The 25,118-nt window shown below is 35.3% G+C and overlaps 1 protein-coding gene across 2 annotated transcripts in view; it reads left to right on the top strand.

Annotated features, from left to right (window-relative positions):
- Positions 1-25,118, top strand: part of DOK6 (docking protein 6) — a 241,205-nt gene that overhangs the window by 89,828 nt on the left and 126,259 nt on the right. For both annotated transcript variants that reach the window (XM_048080875.2, XM_048080877.2), the window contains exons 2-3: positions 6,018-6,125; positions 23,706-23,820. In XM_048080875.2, coding sequence (XP_047936832.1) covers positions 6,018-6,125; positions 23,706-23,820 — 223 coding nt within the window. The remainder of the gene's footprint in view (positions 1-6,017; positions 6,126-23,705; positions 23,821-25,118) is intronic.

The following is a 25,118-nucleotide window of genomic DNA, read 5'->3' as shown; positions in this document are numbered from 1 at the left end:
CACACATTTGATCAGGGCTGTAGGTTATTTTTGCCTTGCTTCCTGCTTGAGCAGAGATTTCTGGTTGTCAGATGGCCATGGGGAAACCCTGCTTGTCTGTGGGGAAATGGGCAACTTCTTAGCATGGGGTTAAGGGGCAGTACCCGTGATTCCTACTGCTCTGTGCCCATTTGGAAGCTCAGTGCCTGGATTATTTCTCCTTGTTGGCTTTGTCATCCAGATTGAAGTTTGCCATTGGTAAAATACCTGCTCGGTGCTGTGGTAACTGTAATTCAGAAAAGTAGGCAGTAAAATTTGTGCTGGTCAAGACAGGAGAAACAATGTTTCTGGGGCACCTTCATTTCAAATGTGCCCAGAAACCAAATGGGGGAGGACTGGCATGTGTTGTTACAACAATACTTGCTTCTATCTTGTTAATGCAAAGTATTGGTAACAGGTAGATGGACTCCAATGGTGACTTCTTTTTTTTTAATCTGTTGACTTTATTCTGCAATAGTTCAAATCTTATAATTTGCTCTTTAGCTGAGGCATGAGTGATTTTTGTCTTCTCATTTTTCTCTTGGGCCTTTTCACAGACAATAACTTCTTCAGTACCTTTTAAATTTTATTTAAATGTGCAACGTGTAGTTCCGCTGAAGCAGTGAAATGTCACCTCTCATCTCTTCTCCCTTTGCCAAAGTATGCATGGGAGAATCAAAACAACAACAAGCAGTGGTGTCAAAACAATGGTTAAATATGACTTTATTGTGACAACTTTTTATTTTTATTACAATGAATGCTACATTTTTTAAATTTGAGTGTCAAGGTGCTTTTGTTGTTGTTGTTGGTCTTTGTTTTTTAATCTCATGACATATTGTATTTCTCTTACATACCCCATAAAAACTTTATCCGCCTTTAATGGAGAAAACTAACAAAGTCAATTTAAACTTTTAATGTTTTAGGGCTTTTACTGCAGATGTGTCATCTAATAAGAGATCTCTGCACATGGAAAGTATGGGAGGATAAATCAGCCAGCCTCTTCTGTAAATAATGTGATGTAAACCGAAGACTGAATATTAGTATGCAGGTGTCTTCCTGGGAGAACCATTGGGATTTCTCTAGCAAAGAGCTCCATGAACGATACTTTGGAGCCTGTCCTGGTCAGTGATGGTTTCTGTTGGTAGCTAAGAGCTGGCTCCCTGCTGCTTCTCTCAAGAGACTAATGTTTCTGCAGCTGTCATGTTTCTACTGACAGAAAATCAGGTGGTTTTCCAATGCAGTAGAGGAAATTATTGCCATTTGTACTATTGGATAGAGGGACGGAGATTTCAGAAGAATGTATCTCTTTAAGAAATCTTAAGTGATCTGATTACAGATCTATAAAACTGTAACTTTTTTTTTTTTTTTGGGGGGGTGATTACTTAAACGTTAAAATGAATGAAAAACAAATTATTTTTTTTGAGTGTTAGGTGGAATTTCTGGAATAACATGTAGAGACTTGTCAATAAAAATCCCTTCTCTAAATATCAGTTATGACTGTCAAAGCTCAATTAGTTACAGCTGTGGATAAAGACAGGCATTGCATCTTTGTACATGAGTATTAAAAGGCTTTATAAGTCTTTGGAAAATGGAAACTCATATGTAAGATTCCCACAGCAAGCTAATTCTTTTAAATTCTTTTAGGAAAAGGAAAAAAAAATCCTTCTTTCAAAAAAACTAGTTTAGTCGATGGATATCCTGTAATGTGTCCTTTAGTAGGTTTATTATGAATATCCAAGACAATAATAAAACAGAATTCTGTGGTACAGATGTGAAGAATAGCGATCTATTCAGAGGCCAGACTTTTGCATATATTAGTCAATAATATTAAAAAAAACAAGAACATCACTGGAAGAGTAAGGTGAATTAAGCAGAAGAAAAGGCAAGGAGGGATTAAGCAGAGATTTTCATCATAAATTGGTCTGTAGCAGTGTTTTAAGTAAAATATAAAAAGGGGATATCTAAAGATTAAATGAAGTAGCAATGGAAGTTGAATTCTTGACTAGAAAGATTTCAGGAACCATGCTGGGGAGATAAGGTTATTTTGTTCCAGGTCTGGACTCCTTTTTCTTTGCTGCAGGACAAGACTATGCAGAGTCCATCTTCAGCAAGAGAGGCTGCTTGCCCCTGAAAGCCTCTGCATCATCATGAAAATTGTCCTTATGTGCTATGGCAAGTGGCAGCTGAACCAGCTCTCACCTGACCACAAGTGTGCTGAATTAGTGCCATTGCTTACTGATGTGGAAGTGTACAGATAGTGGGGTTGAGAGGAGTGTTTTTTCTGCTTTGCCCAGTGGGCATCTTGCAAAACAGAGAGGAAATAATATTTCTGTTTGAAGAGACTCTGCTCTGACATGGACTCAGCAGGTACTTTCATTAGAGTCCTCCTCAGGACTTGTACTGAACTAGTTTGGGTCCTTATAAATGATACTTTAATAAAAAGGAAACCCCAATACAGCACATATTTAATGTTACCTTTCTGAATTTCTCTGGGAAAAAAAAATAGTATGTCATTAAACTGTTTTTTGTTCTTCATAGAAAATTATTAAATTACTTCTGTTGAACTGGATGCTTATCCAAGAATGCTGTAAAACTGATTGAATGATCAAATATTTGGCATTTCTTCAACTATGCATGTCTGAGAAACAGACACAAATCTCACAGGAAGTACTAAATATTATAGAGACAAAACCTGCAAGTGGTTATCATTCTCTCTGTTGTTAAAGGGCTGATGCTGAATTCCTTCACAATGACTACCCCAATTATCTGAGGACTTCAGAAGTCTTTCAGGAGTTTTGATTACAGCCAATGGCATCTTAAACTAGGCCAGGGATAAAAGAGTATCTCATAGTTTGTGAATAATTGAGTAGGTTTCTGTATAACAATGAGGTGCCTTATGAAAGGCAAATGTTTGTTTGCTGTGTGCTTGCATCTGCACCTATTTATTCATATTTATAGGTAAATTCATATGCTAATGCATTTTCAAGCACTATGGTACAAACTGTCTGTTGTGATCGGATAAAATGCTGCTGAAATCCACTGGAACTGTGTAAGTTTTTTTACCAGTTTTAAAAGTGATTGTAGGTTAAAAAAAAAAATCAAATCAAATGCAAGGATGTGTCTTGGTGTACATACACACCAAATCAGGAGTGCTGAGTGAGCCATTGCTTTCTTCAGATCTTTCCTCTCCTTAGAGGTCTGGAAAAAACAGCTGTCAATAAACCAAAGCAGTAGCAGTCCAAAGGTAAAACTTGAGTTCCTTCTTCTTGCAGTTCAAAGTGTTCTGCTTTAAAAGCAAAAGCCATTCATTCCCACAGCTCATATATATGCCAAAGCCTTTGTGTTCAACACAGCTCTGGGATTAGACCTAATGAGGAGCATCCCTTAAGATAACTGGCGTTTGGCTCTCATCAGTGGATACTGTGAAGACACCTCTAATAAAGGGGGGGGGGAGGGGTGCGGTCAAAGCCTCCCTCTTGAATTCTGTCAGTTCAGCTGGCAGACCCTCAGAACCCCTTCCACACTCACCCAGGTTGATATCCAGTGAAAAAAAGACTGAAATTGCCAATCAGGAGACCCTGCTCATTTGTCACTGAATGAATTGCTTCGGAGTATGCATTAGATGACCTTTTATCTGGAAGATACTCTCATCCTCCTGGGAAGAAATTTGACTCTGTCACCTAGCTTGTCTAGCTTTCTATTTATTAGGCATGCTTCTGAGGTACTGGATCTAACTGATATTTTAAATTAAAATAAAATGTAACTGTGGTGTAGATACAAAAACAAACAAATAATAATAATTAAAAAAATAATAATAAAACAACTCAGTCAATTCGTAAAATTTCTGTTACCTTATCAGCATCTGTCCAAAATTCAGTTCATCTGTAAAATGAGGATTCTGTGGCTGTTCTAAAACCTGCTGTCACTGCTGATGAGGCCTGTGGCTTGATCTGTTTTTCTAAAGAGATGTCTGTGAGGGCAGCAAACTATTAAGGTGCAGATAATGGAAATCAATAGAAGAATTGAAATGAAGGCAATGATTTTTACCTTGGTGAAGAACTTCTTAGGAAAATACTATCCCCAGAGGAGGAGAGATGAACTGAAAATACACATAGCCTAAAAAAGGAACAGTTCCCAGAAGAGCTGGGAGTATTATTAAAAGAAACACATATTAAATGAATAAATATTTCCTCTTAGGACAGTTGGAACTATTGCTTCTAGTGAGTCAAAGGGAGTCCCTTCAAAAAGAAGTGAATCTTCTGCATCTCCTGCAAATGCGGAGATTTTCACACCATAACACTGTGAAGAGTTAATATGGGTTAATAAGAAGATAACTGTGGGAGCAGTGCTATAGTTTTGGTAAAATAAGTTGCAGTGTTGCCAAGAGGTTATTTGAAGAAAGCGCTACCTAATAAAAATGGTTTATAATGTCCCACAGTGCAATGCCATTTTTTCAGGAGCTAATTATATTGTCTTTTCTTTCCCCCAGGTTAGGTGAAGTATTTTCTGAGGTAGAAAGTACAGCTGTACAGTAGCCACTTTAGAACCTTAGAAGAAAAAAAAAAAAAAAAAAAAAAAAAAAAAAAACAGAAACTTGTATGCTTTTTAAGTATAATTAGAGAGGTTTTCATTATATGCTATTTTGTCTTCTAAAAATCTTAATATTTAAATGTATTGTTCTTATAGTCCAATTAGTAGGTATTTAAAAGAAAACACTTGTTTTGCCTGATAACATTCATTTGAAATAATGACAACAGGATAGCGTCAGTATTCTTCTATCAAAATATGGTTAAATAAGCTTAATTATTTTAATGGCACTGTATTTGCTGCTTTTACTCAGTTTAGAAAATATCACACTATGAGAGGAAAACTCAGTTTAGATCTCCCTGCCCCTATTTCATTGATTTTTTTTTCCTTTTTTCACTAATATTAGATTTGCTTGATCTGATCCAAACTAAATAGTACTGCAGTTCTTTTGTCATGGCATTAAATTCTGTAGAATTTCTGAAGAAATAAGACTCTTCTGTGTATATGGGTGGGAGAGCCATTAGCTAATGTTTTTTGTGTGTTATTCTAAATGTACTAGTAAAATAATAACATAAAATTCCATATGATATTTTTCACAGAGCTGAATAATATAGATTATAGATTATATAAGTTTCCTTATAGATCTTTCCCATAGATCTTAAAACCAGATTAATATACAATCCCTTACTTGCTCAAATAGACTAGAAGATTAGCCTTGATCAGCTTCTCTTTGAACTGCAAATGTTGTCTTGTTTGATTAATTTTAAACTTCTGGTTATGGCAATATCATCAGACCTTTGGTAAATAGTCTTAAACATGCATTCTAAGCAAAATCTAGTGTGGTTTTGATTGAAATGTTTTCGTTTGTGCTTCTTGGATGATTTTCTTTTATACTACATTCCCAAAATGTAATAATTTGCATAGTTTTTCCTTAGAAAGTTTGTCATTGAATTAAGTGAGAGAAATAGATGCCCAGCGATGGTCACTTATTTTTACCTTGAGTTTCTTTTTCTGTGTGTACAAGACTATAGTAGCTGATGATTACTGTGTTATGTTAAAAGCTGCAATAAATGTTTCTCAATGGCATTGATACTCTTGTAGAAACAGAATATAAATGTGAAAGCTAGAAATGCATAGAGTGATATCTGAAAGCACTTTCCTTAATGACAGCCTTATAATTCTTTTCATGTTCAAAGTTCGTGGATTTACTTGCATCTCAGCAATTGTCAAATTTGGCATGTGTGAGAAACTGAAGCAACAAAGTCTGTAAAAGACTGACAATCAATATCTATAAATTGAGGAACTGGAATCACTAGTGTAGAAAGAATTGATATTTCAGAGTTTTCTGGCCATTTAAAATAAAATATGGTGGCTTTAAAATTTCATGCTAAGTGAATTACGTAACTGAATGCATTTGTGATAATTTCTACCTCTAAAGAAAAGCTAATATAATCCATTGATTTTGTTTCCAGATTTTCAGACGATGTTGGCTGGTTTTCAAGAAGGCTTCCAGTAAAGGGCCAAGGAGGCTAGAAAAGTTTCCAGATGAGAAGGCAGCATATTTCAGGAACTTCCATAAGGTAAATCATGCCTTTCTAGTGAACTGAAGCACTGGCTGTCTACCACTCTTCCATGTGAAGAGTGTATTTTTGATATGTCTAGTTTGCAACTAGTAAACTGGGAATCAGGTTGAAAACCTAACCCTGACACTAAAAACACAGTAAACTTTCTCTGTATCTCAGCAATGCAGGTCAAATATTACAGTTATTTTTTTATTGATGAGCACAAAAGCCCCAATGTGTGTGAAGTGACAAATTCATGGTTCTTCTTCATTAAATATTACTATTTTGTAAATGTGTAAAATGGTCTGCTTAATCAAATTTTAGCCATTATTTATTAAGTATTGACTGAGTTCTGAAGATGATGAATGCCTCAGTTGTAATGGCAACACTCATTAAATAAGTATTTTTTTCCCCAGAACTCTTCAAAACTCACAAGCTTTGTGAACAGCAAGGATTTTTAAGTGTAAAAGTATAGGATTTACTAAATGAGATTCTCCCTGCTTTGTTTGCCATGTTTGTGTTGGAAAACAGGATCTCTGAATCTCATCCTCAGGCTTGATGTCTTTTTAAAATATTTTATTATTATTATTATTTCATAATAACTATTTGAGAGCTTTCTCTTCAATTGCCTCCGTTCTGTTAAATGGAGAAGTGATGAAGGAGATGTGCATGAGTTATGAATACTAATTTTTACTATTTGAGTGTTACTATTGAGGGAACAGTGCAGGTCATTATGAGAACAAATATAAATATCCCCATTCTCTCTCTTTTTTTTTTTCTAGAGCTTCTTATTGCTTTGTTAGATTTTTAAATAGATCAAAAAATGTTTATTGTTATCCAGTGCAAAATGTTAGCCCGTGTTTTGAAATTCTGTTTCTTTATTTTTTTACAAAATATATTGGAAGCAGGGTATCTGGCGTGCAGAGCTGAAGAAGGGTAACTCTGAATTCTAAGAAACAATGAAAAAAATATATTAAAGAAATGAAAGATGTTTGTTTGTTGTTGTTGTTGTTGTTGTTGTTTTTGTTAAGGAAGATTAATATATAGGTTGCAAACCTGACTCCGTATGAAGAGAAAACATGCTTGAAAGGGTGAAAGACTCATTATGACCTAATGTGAATATTAGAATTATTTACATCAACACAGAGATCTTTATTGCCATCTAATCTCTTTGTAACTGGTAGAAGAAAAAGGTGGTACAGAAGTGGCCCAAAACTTACTGGGTTTCTCTAGCAACTCGTGTCCTTCAGATCACTCTAGGGTACTCTGGGAGAGGGTCTGTGAATAGCACATAGCCTTATGAGGCTGAATGGTGCATGTTTTCTTTCTCATGCAAAGAGTTACAGGAGGAAATTTTACATTTCAAGTAGAAACAAGTGAAAAATTGATACCTTTCATTTATCTGCATTCAAATCAGTATCCAGGAACATACTTCCCTTGTAAGTAAATCATCAAGGTCTTAAGCATCTCCACTTTTCCACAGATATTTGAACTTGAAATGCAACTTAAATCAAATTTGTGTTTTAAACACAAAGGTACTTCACCTAGATGGCTGCCTGTGTCCTACACTCATGTGATAGACCTGTGTACTGACTGGGCAATGCAAATTACAGAAGGCACTGTAGGAAAAAAATAAAATAATTTTTTAAAAATGGCCTAGTAGTACAAAGCTAGGATCTAAAATCTTCTGTTTTACATATCCTAAATAAATATTTATTAATGTGGAGATAATCTGACCTCTATAGAAAATTGACTGGTTTTTGTTGTTCTTTGTTTGTTTACTTGTTTTCTTGCATCCAGACATTATCTGGATTTATTTGTTATTTTGTAAATTCTCTAATGCTATTACGCATTGCTTTGTTTTTCCTAGAGATTTTTTAGTTGTTGTTGTAAATACCAGTAATGTCATTAGTCCTTAAAGACAAGTGCCTCCTGACAGTAACAGTGAATTAGTTTAAACATTCCAGTTTCTGGCATCTAATTATAACTTATCATTATTGTAAATTTAAATCATTACACTCTTGCTCAGGTAAGTAGGCCTAGCTGTATTGTTTTCCCTTGAACATTCATTGTAGAGGTTGTGTAAAACAGCTGTGTTTACTCCCATTATTCCAAAGAGGACATAAAGTGGCAATAGTTCCATATCCATCCCAGGGATGGTAATGTTCTTGGGAGCTGTTCTTACAGTATCAGAAAAGGATGAAAAAAGACACCACAATTTTACCAACTTAAAAGAGGGAAGAAATAGCAGGCTTTCTCTCTCTCTCTCTCTCTCTCTCTCAATCTCTCTCCCTTTTTTTTTTTTTTTTTTTTTTTTGTAGAAGATATTAGAAGGTATGTGAAATGTAAAATTCTTTTAGGCTTTGGAAGCATGCTGATCAGAGAGTACCTGTTAAGGTACTGTTAGGGGTTAAGCCTGTTAGGGTTAACCCTTAAGAGAGGGTTGCAGGAAGGAAGTCAGCATGGCTAAGTAATATTGTGAAAAAGTTATTAGAGATACGAAAAAAAAATTAAAAATCTGAAGTGTATCCAAACAGGCTAGAAAGCGTAATAAAGTTGACCAATTAATTGTTGGAACAGAATTAGAAAGATCAAAGTAGATTTAGAAAGAACAAAGTAGAGCTTGAAGAACAAATAGTAACAAGAGTCAAAACTGGTTATAAGTGCAGGTTCCGGTACATCAGGAGCAATAGGTTTGCCAAAAAAAAAAAAAAAAAGTTGTACATGCAAATGATAAACTTGATCATAGGCACTCAACCCCAGTTAGGCAGTATGGTCACTAACAAAGTATGGAGAACAAATTCATTCAGGAGGCCAAAGGGAACTCAAGAACAATGTAGCTGAATTACTAATGGTAGTCCGTTGTGGGAATTGATGTGGACTCTTCCATTTCTTGTAAAATCTCCAGTTAATGCACACATTTTCTTACTAATGAGGTAAGTAATGTTCATGTAAAATGGAGGTTCTAGGAGTTGGGTCTGTCTCTGACAAGATATAGCTATCCTGGAGCACAGACAAGAAAAGCCTGAAGTATAAGAGATCTGGCTTACACTTCAGGACTTACTGATTTATTTCTCTCAGTATGAGAGATCTTTCTGTTAACCCTTCCAGTTCTGAAGAGAACAGAAATGGAAATACTCTCTTCACAAGGAGGCACGGGGAAAGAGACAATAGGTAGAGCTTTCTTCAGGGGAAATTCTCTAGATATAAGGGGAAAAAAGAAATTCGCCATAGGAACAATTAAACATCACAGCAGGCTGGGCAGAGAAGTCAGTATCTATGCACTGGAAAAGTTGAAGAACTAGCTTTTTAGGGTCCTGTGTATCCTTATCTAATGCCCTGCTTTCAAGGTTGGACCAGATGTTAGCCAAGGGTCCCTTCCAACTTAGACTTCTCTGTGAACTGTGAAGTATGTCATTAAAGTGACTACAAGTTCTTGATATATCCCTGTGCTGCTTGCATTGTGTCAAACTGGTCCTGTCCTCTCCTGAGTATATTTCAGTTATTTCTAGTGAAGGAAAAAAATATCCTTAACCTTCCTAGTGTCTTTTAAAACAGTCTCAAGAGACCTTTTCTTTGAAGTGCTCTAGTGTTATTGCTTTACAGTTGAGGACATGATGGTGTGTGTGTCGGTTATGTATAGTCTGCTTTTCCTATGAAAATCTAGCCATGTTTTGGCTAGATTTAAAGACTTTGTAAACTTGTATTTTGTGCATGTTTGTTAGAAACACTTCTGACTTTGACAGCTAAAATGTCTCCTGTCATCTGTAAAGCTTCGTGTGTGATGGAAATTCAGATAATTTTCTCTCTTGAGTAATGAAATGTGTTCCCCCCAGTTATTTCAGGGCTAACACCTGACATTCACTCTAACAACTACTTGTCATTTCTGAAGACTTTTGTAGGGTCAGGTATTTGAGATGAGATCACTGAGACATTCTCCGTATGTACCTCTTACATCTAGGTAACATGGAAAAGGAAATTGTGGAATTAAAACTTAGAGAAAAAATATACCAAATGTTAGAGTGTGGCTTAAAAAAAAAAAAAGTAAAAAAAAAAAAAAAAGTAAAAGAATAAAGCACTGGCACTCTATGAGAACTCCTTATTGATTAGATATCTGGGAGAATCACAGAATGGCTGAGATTGGAAGGGACCTCTGAAGATCACCTAGTCCAACCCCCCTACCAAGCCGGATAACGTACAGCATTGTGCAGGATGGCATCCAGGTTGGTTTTGTGTATCTCCAGAGAAGGAGACTTCACAACCTGTTTGGGCAGCCTGTTCCAGCACTCTGTCACCCTCAGAGTAAAGAAGTGTCCTCTCATATTCAGGACAACTTCTTGTGCTTCAGTTTGTGCCCATTGCCTCTCATCCTCTCACTGGGCACAAATGAATAGAGACTGGCTCTATCACCTAAAACATCAAGAGCTTCCAGCAGATGGAAACCTAGTTGATCTAGGAGAATCTGAGATGAGAAATGCTGAAGGAAAAAATGGAACCAAAAGATGTTGAAGAGTGTGTGTATTTTTAAGGGTAGACTGAAATCCCTTCTAGCTGATTTTACACAAAACCAAAGAGACTGATACAGAAGTAAAAATCAGATAATGGGAGGGAGGGTGACAAGAAGGCAAACAGTATGGACATAGTTTGTCTCTTCAGCTCAATCATTTCTGGGGTAAAGAGTATCAGTGCAGCAGGATGGATGCATATTAAGTGGGGTCATTCAGATTTTTTGCACGAAAGCAAATTTCTCTCTAATAACACTGCCTCATTTGTTTTGGTAATTAGGATGGGTGCATTTCTCAGACATTTGCCAGGAGCGGCAAGTGCTGAAATAAGAAGAGCCTGTGTTTGGGAGTGTTTTAGTGCCACATACGCAGATGAATCTGGTGGAGAAGTACTTCTGAGAAGAGAGATGGGAAGTGAGGTCTCTAAAGGAGGTCTCCACTGCTCCTAGTGGAGAGATCAAAAAAGAAGTGATTGAGATTTTAAGACAACTGGGTGCTGCTGTGAGGAATCACACTTACTGAGCACTCCTTTTAATATAAGTATTGTTGAGAAGCTGAATCCTGGGTGTCTCAAATTCAAATTGAAAGTTTAAAGGATATTTTTTGACTTTCATTTGTTTTCACCATACAGTTGCTCTGTTCCTTCCTTGTCAATATAATCTTCACTTCTCAGAAGTGAGGAAGGTGTGAAAGGAAATTAATATTTCTGAAACAATCAGTGTAAAACATATTTGTGCGCTGACCGTTATGTAAAAATGCTGAGGGAAGCCAGGGTATTACCACTGTAAAAAAAACTGTATGAAATCATGAGAATAAAAAATAATTTTTAAACCCTCTTAATGAGCGTGTGTAAGAAGATGGAGCTAGGCTGTTTTCATTGGTGTCCAGTGACAGGACAAAGGGGATTGGACACAAACTGAAATGCAGGTGGCTTCTGAACATCAGAAAGTACTTTTTCACTGTGATGCTAACCAAGAACTGGCACAGGTTGCCCAAATAGATGGTAGTGTTTCCATCCTTGAAGAGAGATAAAGTCTGTCTGGATATGATCCTGGACAACAGGTTCTAGGTGACCCTGCTCAAGCCAGGGGGTTTGGACCAGACAACCTCCAGAGGTCCCTTCGAACCTCAAACACTTTGTGATTCTGTGATTTTTTCTGAGGTGAAAAATAGGAAAAATCAAATGTGATCATATAATCAACACAACGTGTATCATAATAAATATAGAAGCGCTACCAGTAAACATGTAGGTATATTTGTGTTAACACACAGCTTCAGAATCAGACCTGGTGGGACTCACTGCCATACAAACAACAAGAAGACAACATGGTAGACTAGACCTATAGAACTCGTATTCAATGTAATATGTATATGTTCCTTTCCTAGCCTTCAGCATTTGAGTCTGTCTTTGTTTTGTTGTTGTTGCTGTTTCCCAATATTTTGTGTATCTATTTTCATTATTTAATTGGAGAATGTAGGTATACAACATAAGGTTCATTACAAATGTTAAAGACCTAATTATCTAGCATGCTATTTGCTAACATCAGCAAAGAATATTAGGTGAGGATATTTTTTTTTCTTATTGACAATTTTTTTCATTACTCTGAATTATGTGTGAGTGTGTTGCGGGGTGGGGGGGGGGGGGGAAGGGAGGGAATGTTTACTATTTTGATGTAGAAATGGGAAGAGGCATACTTCCTTGTGTACTAAAAGGAAGCAGACATACAAACATCATGTTATGGTGTACCAGGGAGGGCAGACAAGTTTGTCACTGTTATTTACTTTCTTTTAATAAGGACAGGTGAAATATAATAAGTCTTACAAGTACTAACAGTTTCATTTAAGTTTTGGATTTTATAGTGAGGGAGGATTTACAATGTAATAAAGAAAAATATTGTGAAAATTGGCACAAAACTACCTAATTTTTACTTCTTCACAGAAGGAAATTTGAAATTCAAATCACTGGCTGATGAAGAAGGTTATTAAAAATTCATTAGAGCTGAAAATATAGCTGTGTGCAATTGTCATAATAGATACTCAAAATTAATTTATCCCCAGTGACAACTAAGGTAAATTCAATTGATCAGCTAACAAATTTCAGTTAATTTTATAAGTGAATGAAGTGAAAACGTTTTAAAAAGTTTGTAAAAAAATTAGAATTATCTCTTTTAAAAAATTCTAAAGGAATGGCTGCGTTCCTGTTCAGCATCATTCCAATTCTTCTTTCTCTTATTACTGCATATTTTTAGTTTTCTTTTGCCTCAGGTTCTCTCTATTTTATTTTTCCCTCTCTTTCATTTTTCTCTTAGAGACTTCTGGACCACTTTGATTGTGTGTGTATGCACACATGTACACACTGAATTTAAACTTTTTTCTTTCCCTATACGTTAATTTTTCATCCAGTTGATGATTTTTTCTACTGAGCATGAAGAATGTCACAGTTAATCTGGTGCTATTAAATAATTCTTTCAGAATATCTGAAAAGCCTAATATGAATATATGCATTTGTGCTTAAGAAGAACAGCATCAAAATTTCAGTTTTTGCATTGTTGAGATGGGACAGGAGGTTATTTTTAAAGACACTGAGGCATATATCACCCTTTAAAAATCAATGGGTAATTTTTCAAATTTTTTAATTTTTTAGTTTTATTATTATTACGTTTTTATTGTATTAATCAATGAAACAAAAAACTTAGGATAGTGGCTATCTCTTCTGTGCATTCACAAGAATGATACCACTTGCAGATCCCCCAGCAGAGTCCTGTGTTTTTGTGGGGCTTGCTCTCCTTTTGGGCCAAAGTGAGCAGGGGCAGAAACGAGGGGGTTCTGAGGACATCCCTTCTCCTTTCCTGTCTAACGTCCTTTCTTCTTTTCTTAAAATAGCTCTTGATAGCCCAGCTGATCCTCAGTATCTGAAGGGTGCCTAAAAACTGCAGTGTAAGGTACCTCTCAATCATGTCTTGTTTTCCTCTGTGAGCAGTACAGTAGAAGTAAGCCAGCCTTCCCTATCTAGTTTTGACCCAAGGTTTCCCCATGGTTTCAAGATCTGGCTAAAAGGAGCTTCAGTTGAATTTTAGGGCTTTTACAGTGTAAAGGGAGAATGAAGTGGAGTTAAACCTAAGGCTCAGCCACTGGCACTGTATACAGCCTGGATACAGCCAAAATAATTTGTGCACTGAAAGCTGCTTATATCCTCTACACTCCTGATTCAGTTTGTCAGGAGATAAACTGCAATGATACACTTCATAGCTAGTGTTATATCTTGCAGTTTTGCAATAAGAATTATGTACCTATCACTGTATTCAATGAAATTAAATTTTGTAAGCATGTCTTTGCTTGTAATTTGTTTTGAAATATATCCCATGTTAATAAACACTTACTTTTAATTGAGCTAATCTAATAAGATAAGTGGCAATTATTACAGGTCAGCCAATTTAAGTACAGCAAAAAGAAGATTTAAAGGAATTTTTAGAAAAGTAGTTTTCTCCTTTCCTCTTTACTGAAATAGCAATAATGTGTTCCTTTTAATTAATGAATATGTTTGGGCTGAAACTAGAGCAGGTCTGGGCATAATTACATACTTTGAGAATGTTACAAGTGAAAACGTTGAGAAATGAAAACAGATTCTAACTGTCCACTATGTTTTAATAGCCTCAAAAGGCTATTAAAACTCATACAATGATCTAATTCATTTATACATTCACTGTGAAGTATTGTCTTATTACACTACTTGGATAATTAAAGTACACTAATGAAATGCCCTATTTTGTTTCTCAGGCATAAGAACAGTGCTACTCTTTGCATACCTAGTAACTATAGCAGGAAGTTTGGTGTTAAAAGTCTCTGTTGTTTATTGTAGATGAAATTTGGGAAGATAATTGGGAAGCCTGTTTTATTTCAGTTGTGAACCATCTCTGCTCTCTGCCATCTCTCTAGCATGGTGTGAATCTGGATTCCAAATTGCAGTCTTTTAGTATTAAAGCATTTGTTATTTTAAACTTTCTCAACACTCACTTTTACAGAGGTCCATCCCCCCCCCCCAGTTTTTAGTGGTATAAGAACATAGCATTCTGATATTCTTTGCACATTGAAATGAAGGGTCAAATCAGAAAACATATTTCAAAGATTCTTTAGGATAGCAGGGAAACGGGATTGGAGAGAACTGTTTTTTGTTGATGATGTTGTTGTGTTTTGTTTTTTTTTTTTAACTTTTATTACAAATGATTGCCTGTAAAAATACTCTTTAAAATGTGAAGGCATTTCTTTTTCAGTAAGCATTTAAAAATCCTTATTAAGGGGAGAGGGGCACATTCACAGAAACTGATCAGATTTTAACTATTGCTTTAAAACACCAGGCTAATGCCCCTGCCCCAGCTCCCCCCCCCCCCCCAAAAAAAAAAAAAAATTAAATAAACTGGCTGATTTTATACATTACTGAGCAATTCTTCAATTCTTGAATTCTTGCAGTATTACAGCAGCAAAGTTTGAGAGAAAGTAACTTGGCCTGACAAAAAACTAATTTTTCACCTATTAAAAGTAGATAGCATGACAATATATTTTTTCTTCCCTGATAGGTTTTATTTATACAATGTGAAACATTGCAGAATTTGAAGTGGCATAACAAAAGCTAATCAAATTAGTTTGTGTTCTATCCTTAATTGTTTTAGATTTCATGAAGGCAAGGTAAAGAGTTTGTAACTGCTTATGTGGTAAGTGGCCAGTTAGAATACAGCGTAAGTCTGGGTCCTGAGATGGTAACCCTTTTACAAATCACCAATAAGTGACACTTAGCAATACTTAGCAATAGCAATGACAGAAAAAGGAGAGAGTTGAGGTAAAGATTAACAATTTATCTTTCTTTTATATTTATTTAAGTTCTGAGATTTTTAAATAGTTACTGTATTTGATAACATAAATTTGCATAATACATCCTCTAAAAATACTGAATTTTTTTTTCATTGTGTTAAATCTTGATTTTATCTCAAGGGCAAGAAGACATGATTCAGTATCTCTCTGCTATCAGACCTGTACATATCCCATCAAACTTTACTTTCTTGCCCTGACATTACTTATCCTGATTTATTTTGAATATATGCATTCATTCTGTCCCTATTGTTTTGTTTTTGTAATCCGCCTTTTAAGTTATCAGATAAAGTCCTTGCTGCTGTATAGGTGTGGTCTCCATTTAGTGCTTGCAATAATGAACATAATTTACTTGGTAGCAGTTTCTTAAACCCTTATTCCTCTGAAATGGCAGCTGGAGACCTGCCCCAGAGGCATAATGTGGAGGTTGATATGCCTTTCCTTGGCAAAATTCCTGGAGAGCATTTTTACCATAACAACTCATCTTCTTCCAGGGATAAATCTGCATGCAGAGATGGGAAAAACTGTTCAATCTTTTCTGTGAATTTATATTGCTTTTGTATGATCTATTCCTTCACTTTTCTGATCTTTTAATTTCTCTTTTCCCTTCTCTTCCTCCTCTAGTCTTGTAAGTTTTGCTGTTCTTTCATGCAATATAATTCTTTTTTCTGCCTCTTAGCACTTTTTTCCCTCAAGTCTTGTTTTTCAGTGTCTTGCATCATGTTCTTATTCTTGATCATCATGTGCTGCTCTTGTGCAGAATGAACTGTAGGAAAACGTGTTTCACCTTAAACGCTCTGAATGCTTTAATACCATATGGATTCACCAAACCCCTAAGGGTCCCAAAAGACTTGCAGATCTTTTAGCATCCCTTTCTTAGGTTCATAGGTTCATTCAGATGTGAATGGACCTCAGGAGGTCTGTAGTCCAACCTCCTGTTCACAGCAGGGCCAGCTCTGAGGTCAGATCTGGTTACTCTGAGCTTTGTCCAGTTGATTATAAAACCCTCCAGAAATGGAGACTGCACAACCTCTCCAAGCCGCCTGTCCCACTGACAGGCTGTCCTTGTGGGGAAAACGTTACTTTTTACATCCAGTCTGAACACCTCTAGTCTCAGTTTATGCCCATTGTCCCTATCCCTCCCACCATGCACAGCTGTGAAGGGACTGGCTCCATCTCCTTAATAACCTCCATGCCAACACTGGGGGCTGTTGTTAGATGCCCCTGAAACTGTCCCTGCTCCAGGCTGGAGCAGCCCACAGCCCCACAGAGCAGGAGCTCTGACTGTTCTGCGGGCCCTGTGTTCAGCTTGCCCTGATCTATCAATTGTATTGGGGTCCCGATTCTGTAATCCCAGAGGTCTTTATGATTTTCAGGCAGTGAATTAGTGAATTGCTTTTTTTTTTTTTTTCTCAAGCCAAACCACATCTGTCTTTGTCTGAAACTGTAACAAGACTTCTACTCTGTGGCAATTGGATTTAACCGTGTAAAAGGAGCCCCAGCTAACTGCAGATAGGATGACTGAAAACTGAGCTAGGGGAGATTTTTTTTTTTTTCCTTTGGGTTACTCCTCTTTGTATTCTGTTCATCTGCAGTGGGCTGGTGTCTGCTTTTCTCCTTTTGTAGAGTAACAGCAGTATTCAGTGTGACTGGCATATAGGTGGCTCCTAATCGCTTTTCTTGTTATAGTTATGGAAGTTAACATAGCTATTGGTTTATATATTGCTCTCTTCTTATTTCTGGTTTAAGGTTGTTCTCAGCTGCTTGGGCATCACTTGCTAGAGCCCCTGCTCTTTGCCACTGTGTTGGCTTTTGCTCTGTTTTATTAATGCTTGCTTAGTATTACACAACAGATGGTAGTATGTGAGCCATTATTTGGAAATAAAAGGGTGAACAGTTACATTTTGTAGCACTCTCTTCTGCTTCTATTTTTGCTAGTTAGAAATTAAATGACAGGAAGGTAGTGCACAATGCAGTACAGAATCAGAATTATGTAAATTCAGACCTTTTCCTCTGCCCAAGCAATTTCCACGACTCTGCACAGCGGAAATAATATTAAATAGCTGGAATCTCAGAATCATTTCCCTCTCCCTTTCATATGGGAGGCACGTGTTTGGAAGAATTCAAGTAGGATATATCCCAGAATATCCCACTTGAGATTTTATGCATCATATTTTTTTCTTCTTCTTCTTTTCTGGACCTCCTTTCTTATTTACTGTGGAATTGTATTTTATTATTATTTTTTTTTTTTGTAGTGAGGTGGATGTAATATCCTATTTGGAAGTCATATTTCTATAATTGTAGAAGATTTATCCAACCTATTTAAATGTACAAATTGAGCACCAGCGTCCTAGTATACATGTAGTTTTCACATGTTTATGTAGCACAGAAGTGGATAGTGCAGGTCCTAGAAAAGCCCATTATTATAATGTTCCCTGACCAGAACAGATTTTAGTATAATAAACAAATAAATGTCCACTGTAGGTCTGTGATAAAGTATGATGGATTCAAGAGAAAGTTGAATGAATTGTTCCCAAAAGGCACCCTCTCTGAGAAGAACTAAATGCATTTCCAAAGAAAATGATCAGTAAAATGTGAAATTACATTGAGAAGGAGCAATGAAACACAGTTAATCTGAGTCTTTGTTTAAATTAAATGTATTTTGCAATTTAGTAGCTTTTCACATCTAATAAGATAAGGAAGATGCAAAAAGAAAAAAAAAACATACATGAAAACATGTTTTAATTTAAATACAATGAAGCATTGTATTTAAATTACGTTGTCAGGGACTGTTTAGTCATATTGTCATATCAAATATTATGCTAAAATAATGGAAATATGCTCTTGTAATTATTTCTTGTAGTTTACTTAGATTACAACTGTACTTCAAAAAGAAGACTATAGATTGCTATAACATGGGCCACAGACTCCCAAACAGAAAAAAATGTGATTTTTTTCCCCACTTGAAAATAAGCTCTTGACATGCTGAGTTGTTACAGCTGGAGCTCGAACTGAGTGAGAGAGTTATGAAATGTCACATAAAGACAGGTAAGGTCTAAAGCACCTTTAGAAGGACCAGAAGTTTTTTATCAGCAATGTATTATCTGATCTCGTTATCCAGAGGTAATTGTAATTTGAGGTTGGTTCTACTATTAAGAGATTTTCTTTTCTCTGTAACAGTTCTGAATACTTTCCTTGATCATCATCCTACACCTGTATATCTTGCTTGGATTTAGGCTATTGCTACTTGCCACTCTAGACTATCTTATGATAGTTTTATTTTATAATAGAATTATTTACTAGGAATCTACAGCATGACTTTACTGAAATAAGGTGATAGTTGTTTCAGCTAAGGAGAAGTGGGGTTAGACTTCTGAAATCAGGATGGTGTTTTAGATCTTTCCCAAGTCTGTTGGCACAGAAATTTATGTAATCTGATAAAGGCCAGTCCTTTACTTTTTCATGTAGTTCAGTCCTCTTGTATCAGGCAATACTTGGAAATTCTGGCAGGGAATAGGAAATGGAAGCATTTATGCTAATAGTGTAAAATTTGGGATCTGCATGAAAGGTGAATTATGTTCCTGTGAACATCTTAGGATACAAATGATTATCCTAGGACATAAGGTAGCAAAAATCTTCAAGGAAACTAATATTTTTATTTTCTATTGGAGGTTATAAATTCTTCTTCCTCTCACCCTCTCATCTCTTTTGAGTATAGGTGAGATCCTATATCAAAACAAAGCAAGTATGAGTTTTGGGTCCATCTGCAGACAAGGATAAACAAAAATGATGATGCTAAGTGGAAGTGCGTCTTGAAGCAATCTTGAAATGACTATGAAGTGCCCTGGATATGTGAGCAATGGCAGCAGGAAACTAACTATAATTTTATTCTCATTCTTGCTCAATGCTTAATGTTCCTCTGTAAAGAAGTTTTGCATTTTGGTGAACAATCTGAGGCTCACCAAAAAAATTTGTGTACAGATCAAGTACATTTCTCTTCCTGAGGCTATGCTGGTGATTACTTATGTTGATGTGGAAATTTTGTGGTAATCTAAATTCAGGACTATGAGAGGAAGCAAGCTACAGAAACCAAGACTAATGGGTTGCACTGAGACACTGTTACAAACAGAGCCTGGCCTAATTTTGCAATGTTGGAACCAGATGCGGCCTATACCTATCCCAGAATATCCTCCACCACATAGATCTTCAGTCTTAGGTCCTTTTTCACCAAATCTTAAACAAAAGTAAAGGAGATGGATGTCTCTTCTATAGCTATGTCAGAAAGCCCCACTAAGAATGAAAATAAAAGCTTTTGTATATGAAGAAAAATGAACAATAACAACAACAACAAAAAGCTTGGCAAAGAAAGTTTGTTACATATAAATTAACTATTACCTATATTCTTTTCTTCAACCAGTGTTCATTGTCATCATAGAAACAAATAAAATGGTTTTAGAGATTGATACAGGATAAACTCAAGAAACCAAGCAGAAATAAAACCCAAGGAAAAGTATGTGTGGGATGCTGAGTGATGGACATATGAGGCAGGAATTACTGATGAGGAGTAGGAGAACTGAGAAGAAGGCCAGGTGCTAGGAGTCCCTTACATGTACCACACTGAGTTCCATATGGAGTCGTGCACTAAGTGATAGTGCCGATATCTAGTAGAGAAAAGCTCTAAGTTAACATACTAAAATTAGTAAAAACATGTAAGCTATATAGTCATAGCTTAATACAAAAGGATCTATTTTGCTTAATAGAAGAAATCACAAAAGATAAGGATAGGCAACAAATCCGTTTGCAAGATTACTCAGTGAACGGGTAATAGTGATTTTATTTGTTATTGAAGTTTATTCTTGCTTTTGTCTAGAGGGACATAACTGTGAGTAGGGAAGGTGTTGGCAAGGGAGGAAAATAAGAAAAATGATTTTCATCTTTTTTATTTTTTTTTTTACTAATATACCATTTTTTAGGCAAATTTTAATCCCAATATTGTTATATTTCCACCTGTACTGTGTAAAGTCTAGGCAAGGCTCTTCAGCACATTAAAATCTCTCCTTATTCTTTTCTTTTCTTCTTTATGATACGGTTTTACTAATGGTATACTAATGGTTTACTAATGGTAGATAGTTCCAGAATACTATATTTTTATTGTAAAGAACAGCAGTATTTTCAGTGAGTTAGTTTTTTGATACAAATAGTTGCAATTTCCCTTTAAAAAGTTTTTTTTTAATATATCAAAATTTTGAACTTCTAAAACTCACTGAGATAAAGCAGTCTAGTTGCCAAACCAAAGTTTGTTTTTCATTCATACAAAATAATATAAATTATAAGGTGTTTATTTTTTAATTGCAAACATTCATTGGGTAGAAAAATGACTCATGCTTCATTGGCATTAAACCCAGAATTCAGAGTTTGATTAACTTCAGTTCTCTCTAGCTGTGGGAGGAAAGACTTTCACAGCATTATTACACTTGTGTCTGTCTTTCTGCTCTGATTGTGAAGGGAAGCATACAATATAATTTCAAAAGGTGAATATGGAAGCAAAAATTCATACCTCCATTTGATATTAAAAGTTACATATTCAGTAGAAGTCATATTTGTTAGCATGACCTCTCTCTTTGTTTATACCAACTCATATTTCAAGTATTTCAAGATGTAAGATACGATGTGTTAAAAAATATATATATATATACTTTTATTTATTTTTTTTAAACTGCCATAAATATTTTGGCTACTCATGCTAAACCATTAAAACATTTGATGAGAAAAGCGATATCTCACAATATCTCATGATAGTTTGAAATAAGTCCAGTATGAAGGATGTACGCAACAGGAATGTGACCTGCATGAAACTCTGAATGGCTCTAAAAAAAAAAATGATAAAAAAAAAAATGTCAGGAAGTTGGAAGAAGCAATTTTTGTTGGGAAGAGGTAATTCATGTAGGTAACACACAGGAGTTATAAGAAATTCTGTGCTGTCTGGGGAGGCAGTATGATTCTGGAAACAAAGTTGAAATGTGTTTAAAACAAAACCTTTCTTCCCCTGAATGGAAATGGCTTTAAATGGCTTTTCTTCACTTGCCTTGCATTTTGTTCTACTGAATCTCTCATGTGGGTACTGAAGAGCAGCGTGTCAAAATTTGGTGTTGTTTTGATAGTCTTGTTCAGACATGAAGTTCCCACCAGCACATAAAATTATTTTGTTTGTTCATTTCACTCTGACAGTATTTCCAAGTGTATAAATGGTCTTACATAGAAAATGTTCTGTCAATATTAAATTAAATCAGCTTTATGTACTGATCAACAAGACAACCCATAAAATCATCTTTACAGATAGGTAGGTATGCCTCCTTAGTTGTCTACAGTTACCACGGTCTGAACAAAAATTACTGTGAATATTATGTTACTTTGGTGCCAGCAATGTAAACTCTGTTTTGGATCTCTTATTAAACTTATCAGCATTGCAGCACTTTTAGTAATCTTTAACACTTGAATGTTAAAGAAAATAATATGTCTTTACTGTCTGAGAGAGATTGAAAGAAGGTTTAATATGTCCTCTTGTCACTATTCAAAGCATTTATGTTCCCTTTCCAGTTATTCCAGGAAGAAACATTTACTCTTTAATGTAACAAGAGTTAAGATTTTTCTGTTTATTATGTACAGTCATACACATTCTCTGAATAAGGTAGTGGTATTTATAGTATTCAGACCCTCTCTTGCCCTCTAAGGAAAAATAAAAATAAATAAATAAATAATGATGATGATGATGATAATAATAATAATGATGATGATAATGATAATGATAATAATAATAATAATAAAAGAACAGAGAGAGAGAGAAAGAAATGCATTCTTGCAAAGCCCTATTGGCTTAGGAACCCAATGGCAATGCAAGTGTTATACCCATGTCCAAGAAAGGCCAAAAGGTCGCCTTGGGGAAACTACAGGTCTACCTCACCTTAGACCATGGGAAGAACCATGGAGCAAGTCCAGAAATGTGTGTTAAAACACATTTCTGGGCATGTGAATGAGAAAATAGTGATTGGGAAGAGATGGCATCAGTTCACCAAGGGTAAATAATACCTGACTAATCTGATATCTATCTGTGATTAAATCACAGGATTTAGGAATGAGAAGAGAACAGTGGTTGTCATTGAGTACTTCTAATTTAGCAAAGCTGAAAACATTGTCAAACTGGAGTGAATTTTGCTGAAGTCAAGATCTCAACAACACCTGTACAGTCCATTTCATGCTTTGTCTCAATTTCTTTCCCTGGCTTCTTGATGGCTGTCACTGATGGCTGTCACTGCTCATCTGCTCTGAATCTTTTTAGGAATCTCTTTGCCCTACCATGTTTTTTTGTTTGTTTGTTTGTTTGTTTGTTTTTTACCGCAAAATATAAAACCTATGTCTCATAAAAAACATTCTTCCAAGTATCTTGAAAGGAATGCTAGAGCTACACACAGGGATCATCAGAACTCAAAAATAAATAAATAAAACCCCACCCACTTGTAGTCCATTTTTTCCCCGTGGGTGACATTTGAAAGAAATGAATTCTGCCTGAGGCAGATGTCCTGCCTGGGTGGAAAACCTAACTATAAACAGACAAAGTTTGCACAGAGTTACAAGTAACCAAGAACATTTTATGGTAAGTGCTAAGCAGCTTAATATAGGCTGTGCTACCAGCCCTGGTTGTAATAACATGTTCTTCTTCCATTTTTGTTAATTGTAGTTATCTACTTGCATCAAAGGAAGCTGGAAATAGATTGAATGGTTTATGCTGTAAATTTGCTTTCAGAGTATTTTTTTTTATTTGATAAGCTTTTCTAATATTTGGAAAATAAATTTGTGAGTTCTGATGAGGATGACAATTACACTCTAAAGAAATGAAGATCTATCCACACAAATGTAGTGATTATTATAATTATTATAAATATTATAAAGTATCACAAGGCTCTCAGTATCATTGTAGTATCTGTGTTTTCAAGCAGAATTTTATTAGAGAAATATACTTCACTTTTTGATATATTGAATTTTGTAGAATGTTTTACAACTTTAGACTCTAGATATTTATTTGCTTTTGTCAATGACAAACCTACAAATTTAGCTAGCCTTAGCCGAGAGGGGGGGAGGTGGAATAGACTGTAGTAAGAATTGAGTTGTGGTGGTTAGTATTTTTATTTGTATTATTTATTCACTGACCTAAAATATTTTTCTTCATTTTAAGGTAACTGAGCTGCACAATATCAAAAACATAACTAGATTGCCTCGCGAAACAAAGAAGCATGCAGTGGCAATTATCTTTCATGATGAGACGTCAAAGACATTTGCGTGTGAGTCAGGTAAGCAATTGGTATTGCATCTTGAGCTTGAGGAAATCAAGTTACACATCAAAGCCTTGCTCAGATGAATTAACTTAAAACACCAGAGAGAATTCCTAAAGTTAAAGAAATTTGTTGTAAACAAGAATTTTGGTGTTTGGGTTTTACATTTTGGGGCTTTTTTTTTTTTTTAATATACTTTGGGAGATATTAGGGGTGTTATAGAGCTCTTTCCTCCATTACTCATCTTTGACTGCACCCAGATGCCTAAAGACTGGAGATTTTCATCTAAACTTGTAAAAATGAGTAAACATTACCTATGGGGTATTATTAAGTCAAGATGTGGAACATACTCAGTTTTTTACCAAGTTTTGCTATAGGCATTTGCTAAGCTTATAATTATCATTCCATTGCAAAGAAGAGGTAAATAACAGCTAAAACCCCAGGATATAGTAAAGCTGGATGTCAAGTAGTCTGCAGTTTGAACAGCTACATAGTATAATGAATTAATTAAGTTGAGAGCAGAACTGAGAATCATGGTACATAATGACAGGTAGTTATTGTGAGACACTGAACACTGCACTGTTAAAGTGCACTGTTTTCTTGTTTGGAAATGCAAGTATATATACATCTATGTCTGTGTCCTATGGAATAGTTAACTTGATTTTTTTTTAATTAGATTTGTTACTGATGAAATTTCTGTTGTTGTCATTGTTTGTTTGGTTTTTTAACTGACATATTTGAAATTGTGCATTTTAAAATTATATCTTTAAATTATCATACAAATATTGCATTGTTTACAATCTTAGTTAAGTACAATGCAACAAAATTCAAGAAACACTGGGAGCTGGTAGGTTAAAAGTGTGTAAGATCATGAATTGTGTGGATTTTGGATCAAGTATTTCAAACATTGATCTGTATATCCCATCATGAAAGACAGATTGACAGAAAGACTTCTGTTTTTTAATTTAAATTTAAAAACACAAACATAGAAAAATAATGGCTTCCTAGGATCAGATAGCTGTTTACTAGATAAGTATTTCACGTTAAAGTCTTCAGTTCCTTATGTGTATAAATATTAATGACTCTCTACCTTAACATGATTAATAATCTAATAAAAGCATTTACATTATATTTCAACAGCACAGAAATCACTTCTACAGAAATGTTTCCATTTGCCAACACATACATTCCCCTTGTTTTCTAACGAAAAGATCTTATTCCTTCCCTAGAGTTACTGTAGTGCAGATATATTTTAAAGTGACAGCTTTTTGATAGCTTAGGAATGTTTCACCAAAGGAGCAAACCTAAGAAAGTTC

Source organism: Anser cygnoides, chromosome 2 (genome assembly GCF_040182565.1).
Source record: "Anser cygnoides isolate HZ-2024a breed goose chromosome 2, Taihu_goose_T2T_genome, whole genome shotgun sequence".
NCBI lineage: Eukaryota > Metazoa > Chordata > Aves > Anseriformes > Anatidae > Anser > Anser cygnoides.
This window is presented reverse-complemented; position numbering and strand designations above follow the sequence as displayed.